At 39.8% G+C, this 19,463-nt stretch overlaps 1 protein-coding gene across 1 annotated transcript in view; it reads left to right on the plus strand.

The window, feature by feature from the left end:
• The window catches only part of LOC140235202 (START domain-containing protein 10-like), a 30,267-nt gene that overhangs the window by 4,378 nt on the left and 6,426 nt on the right, over positions 1–19,463 (plus strand). The window contains exons 2-4 of the mRNA XM_072315236.1: positions 632–779; positions 7,514–7,617; positions 17,941–18,058. Coding sequence (XP_072171337.1) covers positions 632–779; positions 7,514–7,617; positions 17,941–18,058 — 370 coding nt within the window. The remainder of the gene's footprint in view (positions 1–631; positions 780–7,513; positions 7,618–17,940; positions 18,059–19,463) is intronic.

Genomic DNA, 19,463 nt, shown 5'->3' on the forward strand with positions numbered 1-19,463 from the left:
GCTCAAGTTATCTTGAAACTTAGTACATATTATGCATGTTCTACCTGAAAGTGATTATCTTATGAATTTTAGGGTCAAGGGCCAGATGAAAATGGTAACAATTTACTATTCAATTCAGAAATTCACACCAACTCTCCACACCTGTAACTTGAAAATTACTCAATGCCTAAATGTACGAATGGGTCAAAGTCAAGTTAAAGTCCTTAAATCCCTAGATACATGCTCTCCTATTCATCCAATTAAACCTAGGTCAAGGAAGGTGAACATTCAACACATTTGTGACAAATTTGTTATTTCAATATTTTGCCAATTTTGTGAAAATGTAGTCACACATTGTCCACATGTACTATCTAGACCTATTGGGAAAATCATGCATTATGGCGGAGGCATACCAGTCGCCAAAGCGACATTTCTAGTTTTCTCTTTTTTTTTCTGTTTCACAATGGTTCCAAGAGAGTTTAAACCACTACCAGACCAGACTCATCTCCTTTTAACCCGTTGACAACTAGTCTCGAGTATACTACAGTGTCGGTGTCTGTGGGAAATACATGTTAGCAAATTCAGCCCGTCCTCAACGGGTTAACTATTATAACTATTATTATATACTCTTCTCCTCACCTATCTAATACAGGCCCACAAAGTGATGAGTGATGTATCTGCTCCACTGATGTACGACGTCCTCCACGATCCCGACTACAGGAAAGAATGGGACAAGCACATGATAGAGGGGAAAGAAATCTGTATGCTGAATCCAAACAATGACATCAGCTATTACTGCTGTAAGTATTCCACTTGCATTCCCTTCAATCAATATTCTTTTTAACTACAATTGTATCTGTGTACGTACCTCCTTTTTCTCTCCTTGATAAAAATCCCATACTGTAAAACCAGTAACATTCATGGCCTGAAACGTTCGCAACTTAGAGCTGATCCCATTTTTCGTGGCATGAAACTTTTGCAAATTGCGACGGGGATTTAGTAGATTGTGTACACAGAAATCTTTGTGCTCACTTTAATTTCACAAATCTTTGGTCACGACTCACAAAATTTGCAATCTATAAGTTTCATGCGTGTGAAAAATTCTGGTTTTATAGTTGTAGTTTTACAGGTCATCCCAAGCACAAGCATATGACTTTATGCAATGGATTTCACAGCAAGACTTTAATAAAGATATGAGTGGTGATGTATGATACATCTGTTTGGTATGACCTGATCAGATAATTATGCTGGCAATAAGGAAGGAAGGAAGGAAATTCAGCTTAAATGAGGATTGCTATATGATAAAAAGATATGCAGTGCTTCCCTGCGTTCAGAATGGAGGAAACATTTTGTTCGTTGATGTTTTATACTCTCCTGTTGTAGAAGGAGTCTACTAGATTGACAAGGATATTAGAAGAACACCATTATTGGTGGAAAATTTTGGAATATGTATCTCAAATATTGGAACGTTTTGATCCATTTTTAGTAGAAGTACAAAATGTAGATTACATGTACATCCAGTGTTTCTTGTGACTTATGAATGTAATGCCATTTAGATGTGATAGTCTTCCGTAATTCCTTTGCATCAAAAGGGCACCAAATTCACATATTTTAAACAGAAATTATATTATTCTATATTGTTGTGCTTATTTTGGGGATTGCAGTTACACATCAATGGCTATTTACCTTGGGCGGGCAATGTATTGATGTTGGACATCATGAGGATAACTTCATAAAAAAGTTGACATGCTTGCAGAGCGAGTATCACAAATGAAAGGTAACACTTTGTAAAATGAACAGATAGAGACCAGTGTACTGGCATTGTAACCCAAGCCCATTACCTTGCAGTGGGTGTAATTCTCTGCAAATTACTTGCAGTAAAGCAAAGGGTGAGAATGAATGAACAGGTCTACGTTCATTTCTTGTGTGTGTATGTGTGTGTGTGTGTTTGCTTTTCTTTTCTCTCAGTAGGATTAAAGGCTGTGGAGCACCACAGTGTCATGTTGGCTCCAACTATTTGCGCATGGTTAATATTTGCAAAACATGTGTTGTGCTGACAGTGCACAATGGGATGGTGTTTCTGAACAGAGATTCTCTGTGTTGTATATATATGTATGACAGGACATGCTGTTATATAACATTTAACAGCCATTAGTTCCTTTGTCATTTTTTTTTTTTTTAGTTTACCATACAATAACCACGGGCTCCAGTATACTGTTTCAGTCACTTTTCAGCTGCCTGTCTTCTTTTGATGTATTGTCCAAGGTAAATTACAGCCATTGTGCTTAGACATTTCACATATTTTCATCTTCCCAAAAATTCATGGTCATACTTTAACCAAACGTGGCTTAAACCAAACTCATTCTTAGAAATAGTGGATACAGAACCATTCAGTTTAATAGAGGGTGCTACATGTACATGAGCCAAACCTATTGATTTCAAATGTCTTGTCTAGATTCAGAAGTACTACAGTCAAATCATAATGTGGGCGGCATTCATGACTGTGGCACTGATGATGAGTTTGGTTGCTATGTGTGCGTGTGTGGAGGGGGAGGGGGGAACATTTTTATTCATTTTTTTTTTTTTTTTTTGGGGGGGGGGGAGCTACAATGTACACGATAGAATCAATTTTCCATCTTTGAAAGGAAAAGGACAAAAATCAAGAGTTACTACTTCTCAGCAATGTATAGTCGTGACTTGTGAGAGGTAAAAAGTTTTTCATTTAGAATATTCCACATTATGAAGCAGGGATCCAAATTGATACCCCAAGGCACTGATAAATAATATCCCGTTCATACCAGATGCTGAACAGTGGACAACCTGTGAACGGTGGACGTCCGGAGGTCTTCCACTGTTCACCCTAGACCACTGTTGGTATGAAAGGGATACCGAAAAAGACACCTGGGTGAACAGTGGATGAACAGTGGATGCGATGCGTGCTAGACCGTCTAGCACAAACAGTGGATAAACAGACTTGGATGAACAGTGGATGAGCACTGGATGTCATTCCGGTATGAAAGGTCTCCACACAAACACAGGACGTCAACAGGAACCGGAAAACCTAGAACGTGCTCATAAGTGCGTGCTTAGTATCAATAATTTGTAATAATAACTGATTAAGAAGTGTGATTTGGCATTTTAATCTTAAAAGCTCTACTTGATATTTTAATTTGACTTTAAGGGTATAATAAACTGCAGTAAGAAAGAAAGAAAAAGGTCATAAATAATATCATTGAAGAATTTGCTGCATCGCCCGGCCAAGCTCACCCGTGCGTGCTTGAGCGCACTCCAGATGAGCCTCCGGTATGAAACAGTGCTCTGTCCACACCTCGAGTCGTGTTTACACCCCAGACATCTGCCTAGAGTGCACTCCAGTGATGTCTGGAGAAGTTTGGTATGAAAGGGATATAAGTCATCTTTCTAGATCAAGTACTTGTACATGGAGTTTGCCTTAGTGGTAGGTTCTGTAGCTATATAAACTACGTACGTACAAGTTGTGTACATATTTGTAATGAAAGATCACAGTTTCATAGTAATTTCGGAAGTGGTTCCTGGGGTCAGAGAATTCACTAATTACACTATTATACTACAATAATGGGTACATGTGGTCCCCACATGGCCTTTTGTGCAGGGTACTTGAGGGCCAAAGTACCTGCCCTTTAAATCTCTTCTCTCTTTGTTCTCTGAAAATATTGTTTTAGTAATTATGCTCTCTTCTATTCAGTTTTTTTTATCAAAGACACACCCCTTACATTAAAGACATTATTTACCATTTGCAGATGAAATAAAAACCCCCAGCTATAGTGCTTCAAAATAGTTCTAGTGAGTCAAGGATAGAAACAATCGGTGTTAAAAATTTAAAGCAGTATAATCAATTTTAAGTATTGTTAAATGAAATATGAACAATAGCTATATATAGAAATGTTTCTAGATTAAACTGTCTACAGTTATGGTTTATTCAGGGTTAGGTTAGAGTTTTTATTATGGCTTCTACTGTACTCTGATTAATTTAGTGCTTATTTACTTTGATGTGAACAATTTGTCAGTCAGTTGCATTAAAAACAACTCTATACAAGAACTTCATAAATTTGAATAATTACGCAGTACCAGCTGCATGCCATAAGGATTAGAACCAGCACTGGCTGTTGGGTGGAAGCTCAACGGTCTAGTGGATTTTGTTTTTTACTTGTTATGTGTGCACGTTCTCTTTACTTCTGATAGCATCTGTCATGGCAGTTATGAGTATATAAGTTATCCTACTAGATGTCTTCAGTTCCTCACACCTTAAAGCAGAAGTTCACCTTCACAAACATAAAGATTGAGAGAATGTAGCAATATTAGTAGAACACATCATTGAAAGTTTGAGGAAAATCGGACAATCCGTTCTAAAGTTATTAATTTTTGAAGTTTTTGTGCAGTAACCGCTGGATGAGAAGACTAGTGCAAGTTACATTGTATGATGTCACATGCATACAACAATATAAGGAAAATATAAAGAGAATTTCACAAAATTTCATCTTTTGAAAAAAGTACACTTTCCCTTGACTTGTTACCGACATATGTCATGGGTAATATTATTTCCCCTGCCTTTAGAAAGAAAGAAGTCAAGTGCTCTTTTATTATGTGAAAAAAGTGAAAATATGTTGAATTTTCTTTACATTTTCTTTATACTGTTGTACACATATGACATCACAAGCTGTAGTAGTTTCCTCATCCAGTGGTTCCAACACAAAAATTTTAAAAATTCTTAACTTCTGCATCGATTGTCCAATTTTCCTCAAACTTTCACTGATGTGTTCTACTAATATTGCTGCATTCTCTCAATCCTTATGTTTATGAAGGTGAACTTGTCCTTTAAACATACAATGATACTTCATGGGAATCAAGTTCTGCAGGGCATCCAGGATCATTGTTTTGAATTGAACTTTCTCATCAGATAAGAAAGAATTAAAAAAACAATCTTCTCTTTTCAAGAGTATCTCATGTTTTATTATGTCTGTCTGTCCCTGATCATTCAATGCACAGTGTACTTTTGTGTTTTGAGCTGTACAGTGTGTGAGCAATTACTTGTGCACCAATGCTTATAAACACAACATGCTCACTGTTGTTCATATCAAAGTTGAATCAAGGTGCATACATGTGATTGTGTATACCACAACTCAATCCTTTTCTGGTGGCCTATGTACTGTCTTAGTTTCCATGTAATATCTCCTTGTTAGCAACCACTCTCCCGTGATGGTGTCACGGCAACTACATTGAAAGGTTCAGCTTTCGCACAAACACACACAATGACATTGCCTTGGGTTTTAAGCCTTTTTAATGAACCCATGTCTAAGAAGGGATTATCTAGCATTGTCAACAAATGCCTTACGCTCGCTTCATGTTTGTATTCAGTGGGTGTGCACTCAATCCTGACTGTAGTTTCATATTTTAAACATCTTTCCTTCAAGTTGTGTATATCTATAGACAAAGAAGTACCTAGGAGTTTTGAATTATACATAAATGTGTTAGTAAGTTTAATTTCTGGATGCTTATGGACAAGTAAAGCTCCATGCCAACAGCTCAAAGATTAATGTGCCTTTGAGATTTGGCAATATTTAGCAGGTTGAATTTCTTCTGTCAAACTGTGATTACAAGTAGAACAATTGGAACTCTCCATGTATGTGTATGTATCTAATAGAGTATTACTTGTTGGAATGCTCTCCATGTATGTGTATGTATCTAATAGAGTATTACTTGTTGGAATGCTCTCCATGTATGTGTATGTATCTAATAGAGTATTACTTGTTGGAATGCTCTCCATGTATGTGTATGTATCTAATAGAGTATTACTTGTTGGAATGCTCTCCATGTATGTGTATGTATCTAATAGAGTATTACTTGTTGGAATGCTCTCCATGTATGTGTATGTATCTAATAGAGTATTACTTGTTGGAATGCTCTCCATGTATGTGTATGTATCTAATAGAGTATTACTTGTTGGAATGCTCTCCATGTATGTGTATGTATCTAATAGAGTATTACTTGTTGGAATGCTCTCCATGTATGTGTATGTATCTAATAGAGTATTACTTGTTGGAATGCTCTCCATGTATGTGTATGTATCTAATAGAGTATTACTTGTTGGAATGCTCTCCATGTATGTGTATGTATCTAATAGAGTATTACTTGTTGGAATGCTCTCCATGTATGTGTATGTATCTAATAGAGTATTACTTGTTGGAATGCTCTCCATGTATGTGTATGTATCTAATAGAGTATTACTTGTTGGAATGCTCTCCATGTATGTGTATGTATCTAATAGAGTATTACTTGTTGGAATGCTCTCCATGTATGTGTATGTATCTAATAGAGTATTACTTGTTGGAGTGCTGAGGCATGATGGAAATTACGGCTTTGCCACCATGGTTTCAGATATCTTCTCCCACAGGGTATTTATTGCAAACATTTCAAGTTAAAAGGTACCAGTCAGGACAAAACATCCTCTTTTCTCACCAGATATAGTGGGGCTTTTCCACAACCAGGACCTGTTGAAACAATGGTTAAGTGACACCATGAAGCAGATATCTGAACTGACTACCAGTATAATATTCAGTCTTGCCAATGTGCAATTCAACATGCAATTTATCTGTACTTGCTCATATATAAACCTTGGCATTTGATATGATTCATATTTGAGCCTGTGTACCCATTTTATTCAAACTTGTCCACCTGCTTTTGGTCATCTTTACAAGGTTTGTTGTATTTGCATACATATGATATGTACATGTACACAATGTACTTGATCCCATATGCTACACACTCTCGTCAATGCGACTTATCTTCAATGATTCTAGTCATCCTTTTCCTTCAAGTTGCACTAATGATTAGCAAGGCACAGACATACTTTTACCTAGGAGGCTTGTATTCATAAAGCTCTACTCAGATTTGCATATATCACGTAGTTGAAACAATTTTATAACTATACTGTAACTAACTAACTCTAAGTCTTAAAAACTAGCAAGTACGATGTATGCAAATCTATTTTGAAGTGGATAACAGGCACCAACTTACATGTTGTGCACACTTCACCTCTAATGAGTTTTAAAAAGATATATAAACTGCAAAACCAGACATTTTTGTGGGTGTGAAACTTTTGCAAATTTCACAAGTTGACAGGATTCGTAAAAGTAAAAAGCTCACAAAAGTATTCGTTTGATACACAGTATATTGAATGACAGTATGATGCTGTACACCAGAGGCAATTTAGGAAAGTTTCATGCTGGAAATGTTTGCGGATAAGACAGTACCTTATTTTGTGACCATCCTACAGTATATTAAAGTGAGCAATGGAATACAGGCTGTATGAATACTAGATGTGGTTGTATGTTGATATTGGCAATATCATCATCATTGGGAGATTGTCTTGTGAAACAATTTTCTAGATTTCAATCAGTATTCATATAAAAATATCATCCTGTGTGAATTTTTTTTAGATCACATGAAAACATATATTTATAAGTTTTTATTCTCCTTTCTGTTTCTTAAATCGCAGTGAGGTGTCCATCCCCGATGAAGAACAGAGATTTCGTAACACAAAGGACATGGCTGGAAACGGACAGAGAATACCTCATCTTCAACCACTCTGTGTTCCACAAGGTACTTCATATGCCCCACTTAATGATTAATTTTCTGTTCACTCTTTTTACAACATTTTCAACTCTTTCTGTAATGCCGTCTGTTCAATGTTGAACAGCCAGCACTTATTCCTAGGCGCAGCTGATAGAAAGTTGTTCAAATGGGAGTGATTGGCTCAGGTGTCAAAATGGTGTCAAGATAAAACTTACAAAGATCCATGACTTTTACAGCCAAGTACTATGTTTCGTAGGTACTCTGAGTGGTGAAACCCCAAATTTCTTCTTTTTCTTAAAGCATTTATCAAACCTTTAGGAAACATTGTAGGGGGAGGGGGGACAAAGTTGTTCAAATGGTACAGATTGCCCTCCCAGTAAATTTCAACTAGTAAGCGTATTGTCCAGATCTAGAAATAAAATACAATACAGTCAGGTCATTATATCTTATGAACACAGTTTTAGAAACAAACAAAGAACAAACAATCAAAACAACAATTATAGTAATAGGAGTTGAAGTGTCAAGGATTTTGTAGAATTTTATACCATATTATAAAAGCTTGTAATATCTGATGTCCTATTGGTCTTATCATTGCCATAAGTGCTTTTAGATATAGAAATAGTGGAAAATGAAAAAGAGTGGAAAATGAGCCATTTGTCAGCCACTTATAACCATATTAAGAATATTGTCACTACAGCTGTGTGTAGTGAGATATAACTTTGATGTTTTATATTATGTAACAAGTCAAGACTAACTGTGTGTGAAACAGGTCTGAATTGACTAGGCTATACAAGAACCCCAATGTCAAGATAAGCCCCCTCTCCTTCCGGAGTTAATGTAAACATTATATAAAGACCCCTTTGTTTCATCCCAAGTTTAAGAGGTGGTCAGTGTTTGGAAGTAGCCCCCCTGTGTAACAGTGTATAGAAAGTTCAGTACAGCCAAGGACTCTGTGAAGTGCAGTTGTGTCCAGAACAAGAAGGCAAATTCTGTGATGCCAGTAAGGCCCGAATGCGGTAAGAAACAGCAATCCTTACTATGTACTTTTGTATAGTCATTGTATATATTCCATATGTGCTTCTATGTTGTAAGAAAGTTAGATGATGCTAATTATGTAAGATACTGACTTTAGTAGACAAAAGAGTTGTGGTTCAGGTGGATGTATGCTCCCATGAGTGCTTGTCTTTGTTTGTGTGTGAGTAGTGCATGCATATGAGTAGTGTGTGGAGATCAGGTGAATGCTGTTGCTGTGTGAATTGTAGTGTTCAAATTTTTATATGTAATTAGTATAGATGTTAGTGATTATCATGCACATGACCTAGTAACATTCATAATCACAGATTTTAGAATAGAACTATTCTGGGATAAATAGGCGATATTTCATATCCTCAGTCTTTTTCATGCTTGTAATATATTAGTAACACATGATAGTATATAGAGGTTACTCATTTTTGTGGTATGTGAGAGAGTTATTATAGTTACATGCATATTCTCAGTGCAGCTGTTAGATTATTAGCATTTGAGATTGACACAAGATCTTTCGTTATATAGCAGTGTCAGTTGGTATGATCAAACACATTACCTGACAAACAGATACAGATAAAGGAAGTTAGTTAAATAAGTGAGAGGAATATATATATATATATATATATATATATATATATATATACACACACCAGAGTTAGTGTGTATTCAAATCCCAATGTGAACTCAAAACAGTTTGCAAGATTACATAGAATGTTTCAGTAAATTGGATTATAGTTAAGAGTTATAACTATTTTTGATTAGGATGCATTTTAATGGTATTTGATAGCATATATTCTATGTTATTATAATGTTCTCTACGTACAGTGAAGTGAAATAAGTTGTAATAATGCTGCCTATGATAAAGCACAAAGGTTCTGACACAAATATAAATTATTTGATATTGTATTTGGTTATTATTCATGGAAATATAAAGTTAAATATGAGTTATCACAGGTGTATGTTCACACATGATGAAGTTAACATAGTAGACCAATATACGTGCAGATTTTGATATTACTATTTTATTACCTTGTTATATGAGTGTAAACAAGTATGCATTGAGTCTGTATATTGTTTTTATTGTTACAGATTGTTATCTCAAGATCGATGACAAGTTTGGATTCAAGAATTAAACCGGATTTAGCTGTAACCTATGTTTCCAGTGTCATCTGTTGCATCTTGCGAATAACGATACAGGGCATATCACAGTGAACTGAAACTCCCCAGCAACTAGTTGTAGCTGGGGCAGCCACAATAACAATCGCATGGAATAACAATCGCAGGGGATAACAATTGCAAGTGCAATTGGACAGATATAACCGTGATCAAGTGATTGAACAGGTGTTGAAAGGTATCGTGACAATGGCTACCAGTGTTACTAGTGCGGAAAATGTTCCAGTAGTCACAGAACAGACGAGTGTCAAGAGTGTCAAGGTGGCAAGTGCTGCAGGATCAAGACACTCAGTAAAAAGTGAAAAATTGGTTGACGCCTTCAATGCGGAGATGGAGGTTATGGATCAGGAGGAGGAATTAGCACGCATCAAAGCTGAACATGAGTATGCTCAGAAGATGCAGGCAGCAGAGCGTAAGCTAAGAAAGTTGAAACTGATCAAGGAACACAAGGAGAGATTGGCTCAATTAGAAGAGGAAGATGATCTTTCTCATTCTGGAGATGCAGATATTCAGCTTCCCGAGGAGAGTAAAAGTGAATCAATGCAGAGGTTTCTTGATTCCCAGGAGGAAAAGAAGGACCCAGCAGCCACTCCTATCCCTCGAGTTGAGACAATGGAAAAGAAACCTACTGATGTCAATCGAGGATCTACACCATGTGGTCTAGAGAGAGTCGCTGAGTCCTTGGTTGAAGTCGCCAAGTCAATTGCCATGCAGAATGCCAGTGCGCAGCAGGTCGCGATGACAAGTCAACTTCCAGGAATCGACCTTCCTGTCTTCAGTGGAGATCCTCTGCTCTACCCTCTCTGGAGAAACGCTTTTGGTAGTCTAGTAGACAGCAAACCGCTTCCACTCACGATGAAGTTACATTACCTCAGCAAGTCAGTGGCTGGGACACCAAAGAGAGCAGTTGAGCGCTACCTACTCTTGGGAACAGAGGATGCCTACAAAAGGGCATGTGCTACACTTGCGGAGCGTTATGGAAGTCCAAGCGTTGTCTCCTCTGCGTTCTTGGATAAACTCAAGACATGGCCAAGAGTTGGTGACAGAGATGCGTCTGGGTTGTCCAACTTCTCCGATTTCCTCGATCAGGTTGGAGCAGCAAAGCTTACAATTCCTACCCTGAATATCCTCGACTTCCCGCAAGAGAATGTCAAGTTGCTGGAGAAGCTGCCAGCATACCTTGAAAGGCAGTGGCGGGAGGAGATTTTAAAGTGGAGAGGACGCGGATACGGCGACTACCCACCCTATGCAAGGTTTGCTGACTTTGTGAGAAATACAGCTTGCAAGGCCAACATTCCAGAACTTGAAAATTTGAAACGAGAATCCAGATTTAAGCCAGCCACTTCTGGAGAGAACAAGACGAAGCCTTCAGGGAGAACAATGTTGACATCAGGTTCAAAGGTGAGCCAACATGGAGAGTATTCCTCTTGTCCTCTCTGCAAGAAGGATCACCATCTTGACGAGTGCCAAGAATTCAAGAGAAAGGATTACTCTGACAAGAAGAAGTTCTTCTTTGAAAGACGGCTGTGCATGGGATGCGGAATGGACGACAGACACCGAGTCAAGGACTGTCCTCGACGTAAAACATGCCAGGTATGCAAGGGCAGTCACCTCACATCACTCCATCGTCCAGACCAGTTGCCAAAGGAGAAGGTGTCTTCGAATTGCACCAGTGTCTGTCACCTTCCAGACCAGGAAGGAAAAGATCACGCAATGATTGTGCCTGTGTGGGTGCGACATGCCAATGACCCAGGCAGGGAGTTCCTGCAATACGCTATCCTGGATGACCAATCCAATGTGGGATTCATCACCAGGGAGTTGTGCGACAAAATGGGGGTCAAAGGTCCTGAAACTGATCTGCAACTCACTACAATGCAGAGTACTTCCATCATCAAAACATCAAAGGTGTCTGGAGTTCAAGTCCTGGACTTCAACAGAGATCAAGTGATCGACCTGCCACCCTTGTTCACGAGAGATGCCGTACCAGCAAGCAGATCACAAATACCAAAGTCGGAAGTAGTGAAACATTGGCCGCACCTGGAGTCAGTGGCTCACAAGTTGATGCCATACAATAAGAACATTGAAGTTTCCTTGCTAATTGGAAACGACTGTCCTCGTGCCATACGACCAAGGGAAGTGGTAGCAGGTGATGATGATGACCCTTATGCCCTGAGGACATCACTTGGATGGGGAGTAGTCGGAAGAGTGTGTCAAACACCATCTCGGAATGATGATGCAGTGTGCAACCGCATCCAGGCATCTCACAGGAACCCAAACTTCGTGCAACCCTTAAAGGCCAAGGAGATCCTGAACCCACAAGACATCCTCAACATCCTGGAAAAGGATTTCAGAAACACAACGGACGGGCGAGGCTCTTACTCGATGGATGAGCAGAGGTTTGTGGACATTCTCAACAAGGGAGCCACCAAGCTAGAAGATGGTCACTACGAGATACCCCTTCCTCTGAAAGGTAGCCACACAACCATCCCAAACAACAGACCGATGGTGGAAAAGCGATGGAACCAGCTGTCTGCAAGGTTCAGGAAGAATCCACAGTTCTTCGCTGATTACCTCAAGTTCATGGAGGAAGTCATCCATGATTATGCCGAGAAGGTCCCTGTGGAGAGCATGGAGAACAAACATGTAAATTACATACCCCACACGGGCGTGTACCATCCACGCAAGCCAGAGAAGATTAGAGTTGTGTTTGATTGCTCAGCTTCATATCAAGGTGTTTCCTTGAACGACCACCTCTTGCAAGGACCAAACTTGATGAACAATCTCCTGGGGGTTCTGTGTAGGTTTCGCAAAGAGGAGGTTGCCTTTGCGACGGACGTGAAGAGTATGTTTCACCAGTTTCAAGTTCCCAAGGAGGACAGAGATCTGCTGAGGTTCCTGTGGTTCGACGACAACAATCCTAAGAAACCAGTCATAGAGTACCGTATGAAGGTACACCTGTTTGGTGCCGTCAGCTCGCCGGGTTGTGCTAACTTCGGACTGAAGAAAGCAGCAGATGATGGAGAACAAGAGTTTGGATCAGATGCTGCTGATTTCATCAGGAATGATTTCTACGTGGATGATGGTCTGAGCTCGAGGTCATCCGCCGCAGAAGCAGTCAAGCTCTTGGAGGGCAGCAAGGCCATCTGTGGAAAAGCTGGACTCAAGTTGCACAAGATCGTGTCCAACAGCAGAGACGTCCTGAAGAGCTTTCCAGCAGAAGAAAGAGCCAAGAGCTTTCATGAGCTTAACCTTGATGTGGACCCCCTGGCCCTCGAAAGAGCACTTGGTATAGCATGGTGTACTGAGACTGACACATTCCAGTTCAAGTTCCAAATACAGGAGAGACCATTGACCCGGAGAGGAGTGCTGTCAACGATCAGCTCAATATATGATCCAAGTGGATTCCTGGGTCCAGTCCTGTTGAAAGGAAAAGTCATCCTTCAGGAGATGTGTCGTCTCAAGCTTGACTGGGACAGTCCGATGCCAGACTCGTTGCAAGCAGAATGGAGGAAGTGGCTAAACGACATTCGATGTGTGGAACATCTTCAGCTGCCAAGGTGCTACAAGCCAAGTGGATTCGGCAAAGTGAAGGCAGTAGAACTCCACCACTTCTCCGACGCCAGTCAGGATGGTTATGGACAGTGCTCTTACATCCGCTTCATCAACGAGCAAGACAAAGCCCACTGTTCCTTCGTCATTGGCAAGTCCAGAGTGTGTCCCCTGAAGCAAGTCACCATACCAAGGTTAGAGCTGACCGCTGCAACACTGTCTGCTCAAATGAGTGCCTTTCTGAGAGAAGAGCTGAAGTATCATGGGATACAAGAGTACTACTGGACCGATAGCCAGGTAGTCCTGGGCTACATCAAGAACGAGGCGAAACGTTTCCATGTGTTCGTGGCTAACCGAGTCCAGCAGATAAGGAACCTGACAGACCCAGATGCATGGTTCCATGTGGAAACTGCAAGCAATCCAGCAGACGACGCTTCACGCGGACTGTCATCGAAGCAGCTCACAACAGATGATCGCTGGCTGAAAGGTCCAGATTTCCTTTGGAGGGATGGCGTCTTCCACGGGGAACCAGTAGAATCTGTCCAGGTGAGCAACAATGATCCAGAAGTCAAGGTAGCATCTACAATGATGACTGCTGCATCAGAGAAAGGTAGAGCATTTCCAGATCGCTTTGAGACCTGTAGGCTGGCTAGCATTTCTTCTTGGCATCGGGCAAAGAAGGCTGTTGCCCGCTGTTTGCAGCTGAAATGGTCACTTCGGAAGCAAGCCAAGGAAGTGTCACCCGATCCAGCAGGAGATAGCAAAGCAGTGATGACTACTCCAGTCTCTGTTGGACTGCTCCAAGAAGCTGAGAAGTTGATTCTCCGCAGTGTCCAGGAAGAGAACTTCCAGAAAGAGATGCTCGTACTCAGGAAAATGAATCGCACAGGAGAAATCACTGACAGACAGAACGCTCGCACCCGAAACAACGAGATCAAGAAAGTAAGTGCTTTGTACAGGCTCGATCCATTCATTGATGAAGATGGACTTCTACGTGTCGGAGGACGATTAGACCGAGCCAGCATGTCTAGGGATGTGAGGCATCCAGTGATCCTGCCACAAAAGGATCACATTACAACACTGCTGATACAAGACTGTCACAACAGAGTCGATCACATGGGTCGTGGAATGACTCATAATGAAATCCGCCAGAGAGGTTATTGGATAATAGGTGGCTCGTCTGTGATATCTCATTTCATCGCACAGTGTGTGACCTGCAGAAAGATGAGAGGAAGCATGGTGCAGCAAAAGATGTCGGAACTTCCCAAAGACAGACTCGAACCATCTCCCCCGTTTACCTACTCTGCCGTGGACTATTTTGGACCATTCCTAGTGAAGGAAAAGAGAAGCCAGGTCAAGAGATATGGTGTGCTCTTTACATGTATGTCTTCGAGGAGCATCCATATCGAAACTGCCAATAGTCTCAGTGCAAGCTCGTTCATCAATGCCCTGAGACGCTTCATGAACAGGCGAGGAGCTGTGAGGCAGCTGAGATCTGATCGTGGTACCACATTCGTAGGAGCTCAGCATGAACTGCGAGATGCCCTGGCAGAGATGAACCAGACTGAGGTGCAGGAGTACCTCCTTCAGAATGGGTGTGACTGGGTCCCATTTGTAATGAATGTACCTCACGCTTCTCACATGGGTGGTGTCTGGGAGAGGCAAATAAAGACTGTTCGTCGTGTCCTAGAACCTCTCCTGAAGTCACTGGGAAGTCAGCTTGACGACGAGGCGCTGCGGACCTTCATGACCGAGGCAGAGGCAATCGTCAACTCAAGGCCCCTGACGACTGGTAACCTGAGCGACCATGGTGCACCGGAACCTCTAACCCCGAATCACATCCTGACGATGAAGGCCAGGATCGCTCTTCCCCCTCCTGGTGTGTTCCAGCGCGAGGACAGCTACGCTCGCAAGTGGTGGCGAAGAGTTCAATATGCCGCCAATGAGTTCTGGGCTAGGTGGAAGAAAGAGTACCTGCAGGAGTTGCAGTCTCGACAGAAGTGGGTCCGCGCCGAGAGAAACCTGGCTGTTGGCGACATCGTGATCGCGAAGGAAGGCAACGAAGCTCGCTGCTGGTGGCCCCTCGCACGCGTCATCAACGTCTATCCTAGCAAGGATGGGTGTGTACGTAAGGTAAAGATCTTGATGGCTGACAGGTCGTTGGACAATGAAGGAAAGCGGCAGCGCCAACCAACCGAACTGGACAGACCGGTCAGTAAATTAGTTTTGCTTCTTCCTGCTGACGATAAGTAAGTCACACAGAAGACCAAGGGATTCCCCTACAAGGAGCCAGACTATTTTGACATAATCGATTAATGCTATCAGGCTCAAAATATTTAAACCAAAGTGTGTTTTAATACAGTTGATGAAAATAATGCAGAAGCGAGATGCACTTTGCATCAGTAGTTGAATAAATTACGAAATAATGGTTTTGTATTTTTGGATGCTAGCAGCATTCATACTTTACTTGTTTAAGCCTTTGTTTTATGTGCTAGCACAGTGTGTTGTTTCTTTACATAGGTTTGAAAGATCGAAAATTGGTCGGCATGATATTTTTGAAATATGTATATTAACATGAATTTGTAGTAAATGGTATTACCATTTAAAGGAGCCATGTCACTACAGCTGTGTGTAGTGAGATATAACTTTGATGTTTTATATTATGTAACAAGTCAAGACTAACTGTGTGTGAAACAGGTCTGAATTGACTAGGCTATACAAGAACCCCAATGTCAAGATAAGCCCCCTCTCCTTCCGGAGTTAATGTAAACATTATATAAAGACCCCTTTGTTTCATCCCAAGTTTAAGAGGTGGTCAGTGTTTGGAAGTAGCCCCCCTGTGTAACAGTGTATAGAAAGTTCAGTACAGCCAAGGACTCTGTGAAGTGCAGTTGTGTCCAGAACAAGAAGGCAAATTCTGTGATGCCAGTAAGGCCCGAATGCGGTAAGAAACAGCAATCCTTACTATGTACTTTTGTATAGTCATTGTATATATTCCATATGTGCTTCTATGTTGTAAGAAAGTTAGATGATGCTAATTATGTAAGATACTGACTTTAGTAGACAAAAGAGTTGTGGTTCAGGTGGATGTATGCTCCCATGAGTGCTTGTCTTTGTTTGTGTGTGAGTAGTGCATGCATATGAGTAGTGTGTGGAGATCAGGTGAATGCTGTTGCTGTGTGAATTGTAGTGTTCAAATTTTTATATGTAATTAGTATAGATGTTAGTGATTATCATGCACATGACCTAGTAACATTCATAATCACAGATTTTAGAATAGAACTATTCTGGGATAAATAGGCGATATTTCATATCCTCAGTCTTTTTCATGCTTGTAATATATTAGTAACACATGATAGTATATAGAGGTTACTCATTTTTGTGGTATGTGAGAGAGTTATTATAGTTACATGCATATTCTCAGTGCAGCTGTTAGATTATTAGCATTTGAGATTGACACAAGATCTTTCGTTATATAGCAGTGTCAGTTGGTATGATCAAACACATTACCTGACAAACAGATACAGATAAAGGAAGTTAGTTAAATAAGTGAGAGGAATATATATATATATATATATATATATATATATATATATATACACACACCAGAGTTAGTGTGTATTCAAATCCCAATGTGAACTCAAAACAGTTTGCAAGATTACATAGAATGTTTCAGTAAATTGGATTATAGTTAAGAGTTATAACTATTTTTGATTAGGATGCATTTTAATGGTATTTGATAGCATATATTCTATGTTATTATAATGTTCTCTACGTACAGTGAAGTGAAATAAGTTGTAATAATGCTGCCTATGATAAAGCACAAAAGTTCTGACACAAATATAAATTATTTGATATTGTATTTGGTTATTATTCATGGAAATATAAAGTTAAATATGAGTTATCACAGGTGTATGTTCACACATGATGAAGTTAACATAGTAGACCAATATACGTGCAGATTTTGATATTACTATTTTATTACCTTGTTATATGAGTGTAAACAAGTATGCATTGAGTCTGTATATTGTTTTTATTGTTACAGATTGTTATCTCAAGATCGATGACAAGTTTGGATTCAAGAATTAAACCGGATTTAGCTGTAACCTATGTTTCCAGTGTCATCTGTTGCATCTTGCGAATAACGATACAGGGCATATCACAGTGAACTGAAACTCCCCAGCAACTAGTTGTAGCTGGGGCAGCCACAAATATCTTAGTTGTGATTAGGTGTGATCTTCAATATGCAACACCCAAATCGCAGTGATGGAAATAAATGTACATTCATTTAACTGTCTCTTCAAGAGCTTAGAAAAAAAACCCACTTTTCTGAATCTTTCAAACAATATTTCATGATTTCTATACTGTGACTCTCTACAGAATTATGGAGAATTAAATTTGTGCAAAGTTTATAAGATTGCACCTAGGAGTATTGACCGTCAAATATGAAACTCAATTCATTTATTTAGTATTGTTGTGATATGTAGCAGATAATTGATTATGTCTCTTTTGACCTTCTCTTTCACCTAAAAAGAGAAATTATGTGAGAATTACATGTTTAGTCATCACTCCCCTTTGAATTGATTCTTCTGTCCTGTACAGGATCTGCCCCCTAAGAAAGGATTCATTAGGGGCGAATCCATCTTGACTGGTTACCTGGTGAGACCAAAGGGGAAGAACGGCTGCGAGATGTTCTATGTGACGCAATCAGACCCTAAAGGTGAGTGCCAAAAATGTGCATCTGTGTGAAAAACAGTTTGCAACAAATGTACAGAAATTATATGTGTTAGTGTAAAAGTATTCATACACCTTGAAGCCAAGAATTATTTAAAGCTGGCGCACATCCATCTACAATGTACATGTATTGTGTACATTGATGCTGTATTATCCCTCCAAATTGCAACCACTTTATACGAGTCATTAAGTGCAGATCAGATTTCTGTCATATGTGTGCATTGTACACACACACACACACACACACACACTCAAACCAGTGGCGGATCCAGAGGGGGGCGCAACCGGCGCATGCCCCCTTTATTTTTCATTAAAGACAAGAGAAATAAAAAGAAAAAAAATGAAATGAAACCCGGAAGTAACACCAGAAATATAAGTTGCACCCCTCCCCCCCCCCCCCGCTTACAGAATTCCTGGATCCACCCCTGGAAACAATATGCATTATGTGCATGCAGTCACCAGCACTGTTTAGTGGAACCTTTTTTTTTCCATTTGAGCGGTGCGCCCAAGTACAGAGGTCCAGAATTAGGTCGTCTGCTCACTGGCCTTCCTGAATGTACATGACATTGGACAATTACTTCCACACTTGTGCACAGTTTATAATAATCTCTGACCATGCATTTTATGTAGTGATTGCAAGAAGTAAGGGGTGGCCCACTGTATATATTAGACCAAATATTTTGCAAGGTTTTTATTTCTGCAAATTTGTGAGTCGGGTGCTATTTGCGAATTTGAAAACATGCAAAAATATACAGACATTCTCCGTTTAATCCCGTACTCCACAATCAGGAATTTAAACACTCATAAAATTGTTAAGAAGTCCTTATTCAAGAAAAAAAAGGACTTGCTAAATATATGGTGTGTACAGTACTTTGCTTAAAGGGACTATTCAGTGCAAATGCATGTTGACTTGCATAGATTCCTAATACCCTGATCATCACTCGTACTCTATCTGAATATATGCCAAATACTTTATAATTATATTTTTATCATTTTCTTCACATTACTTGGATACGTCAAAAAACAAACCCAACTTCCAAACCAAGATTCTGCCTATGACATCATCTGTCAATCATTTCTAATGTACTAATATGATTGACAATAGACATTGGAATGTACCTTACACTACACCAATCACAATCTGAATGTTTCCCTGCAATGTCAATGATATTTGTAGTAACATGAAAACATGCAATTCATGCTCATTATACTGATAGGTGCATTTCAATGCATTTTGTTAATCATATTAGTACACTATGTACTTGAGCAAGGATTGACAGAGGAACCCATTAGCAGAATCTTGGCTTAGAAGGTTGTTTGTGTGTGTGTGGTCATATCCAAATAGTCTGAAGAAAAATAGTAAAAAAAGAATTTCAATATCTACTATGGCA

Source organism: Diadema setosum, chromosome 11 (assembly GCF_964275005.1).
Source record: "Diadema setosum chromosome 11, eeDiaSeto1, whole genome shotgun sequence".
Taxonomy (NCBI): Eukaryota; Metazoa; Echinodermata; class Echinoidea; order Diadematoida; family Diadematidae; genus Diadema; species Diadema setosum.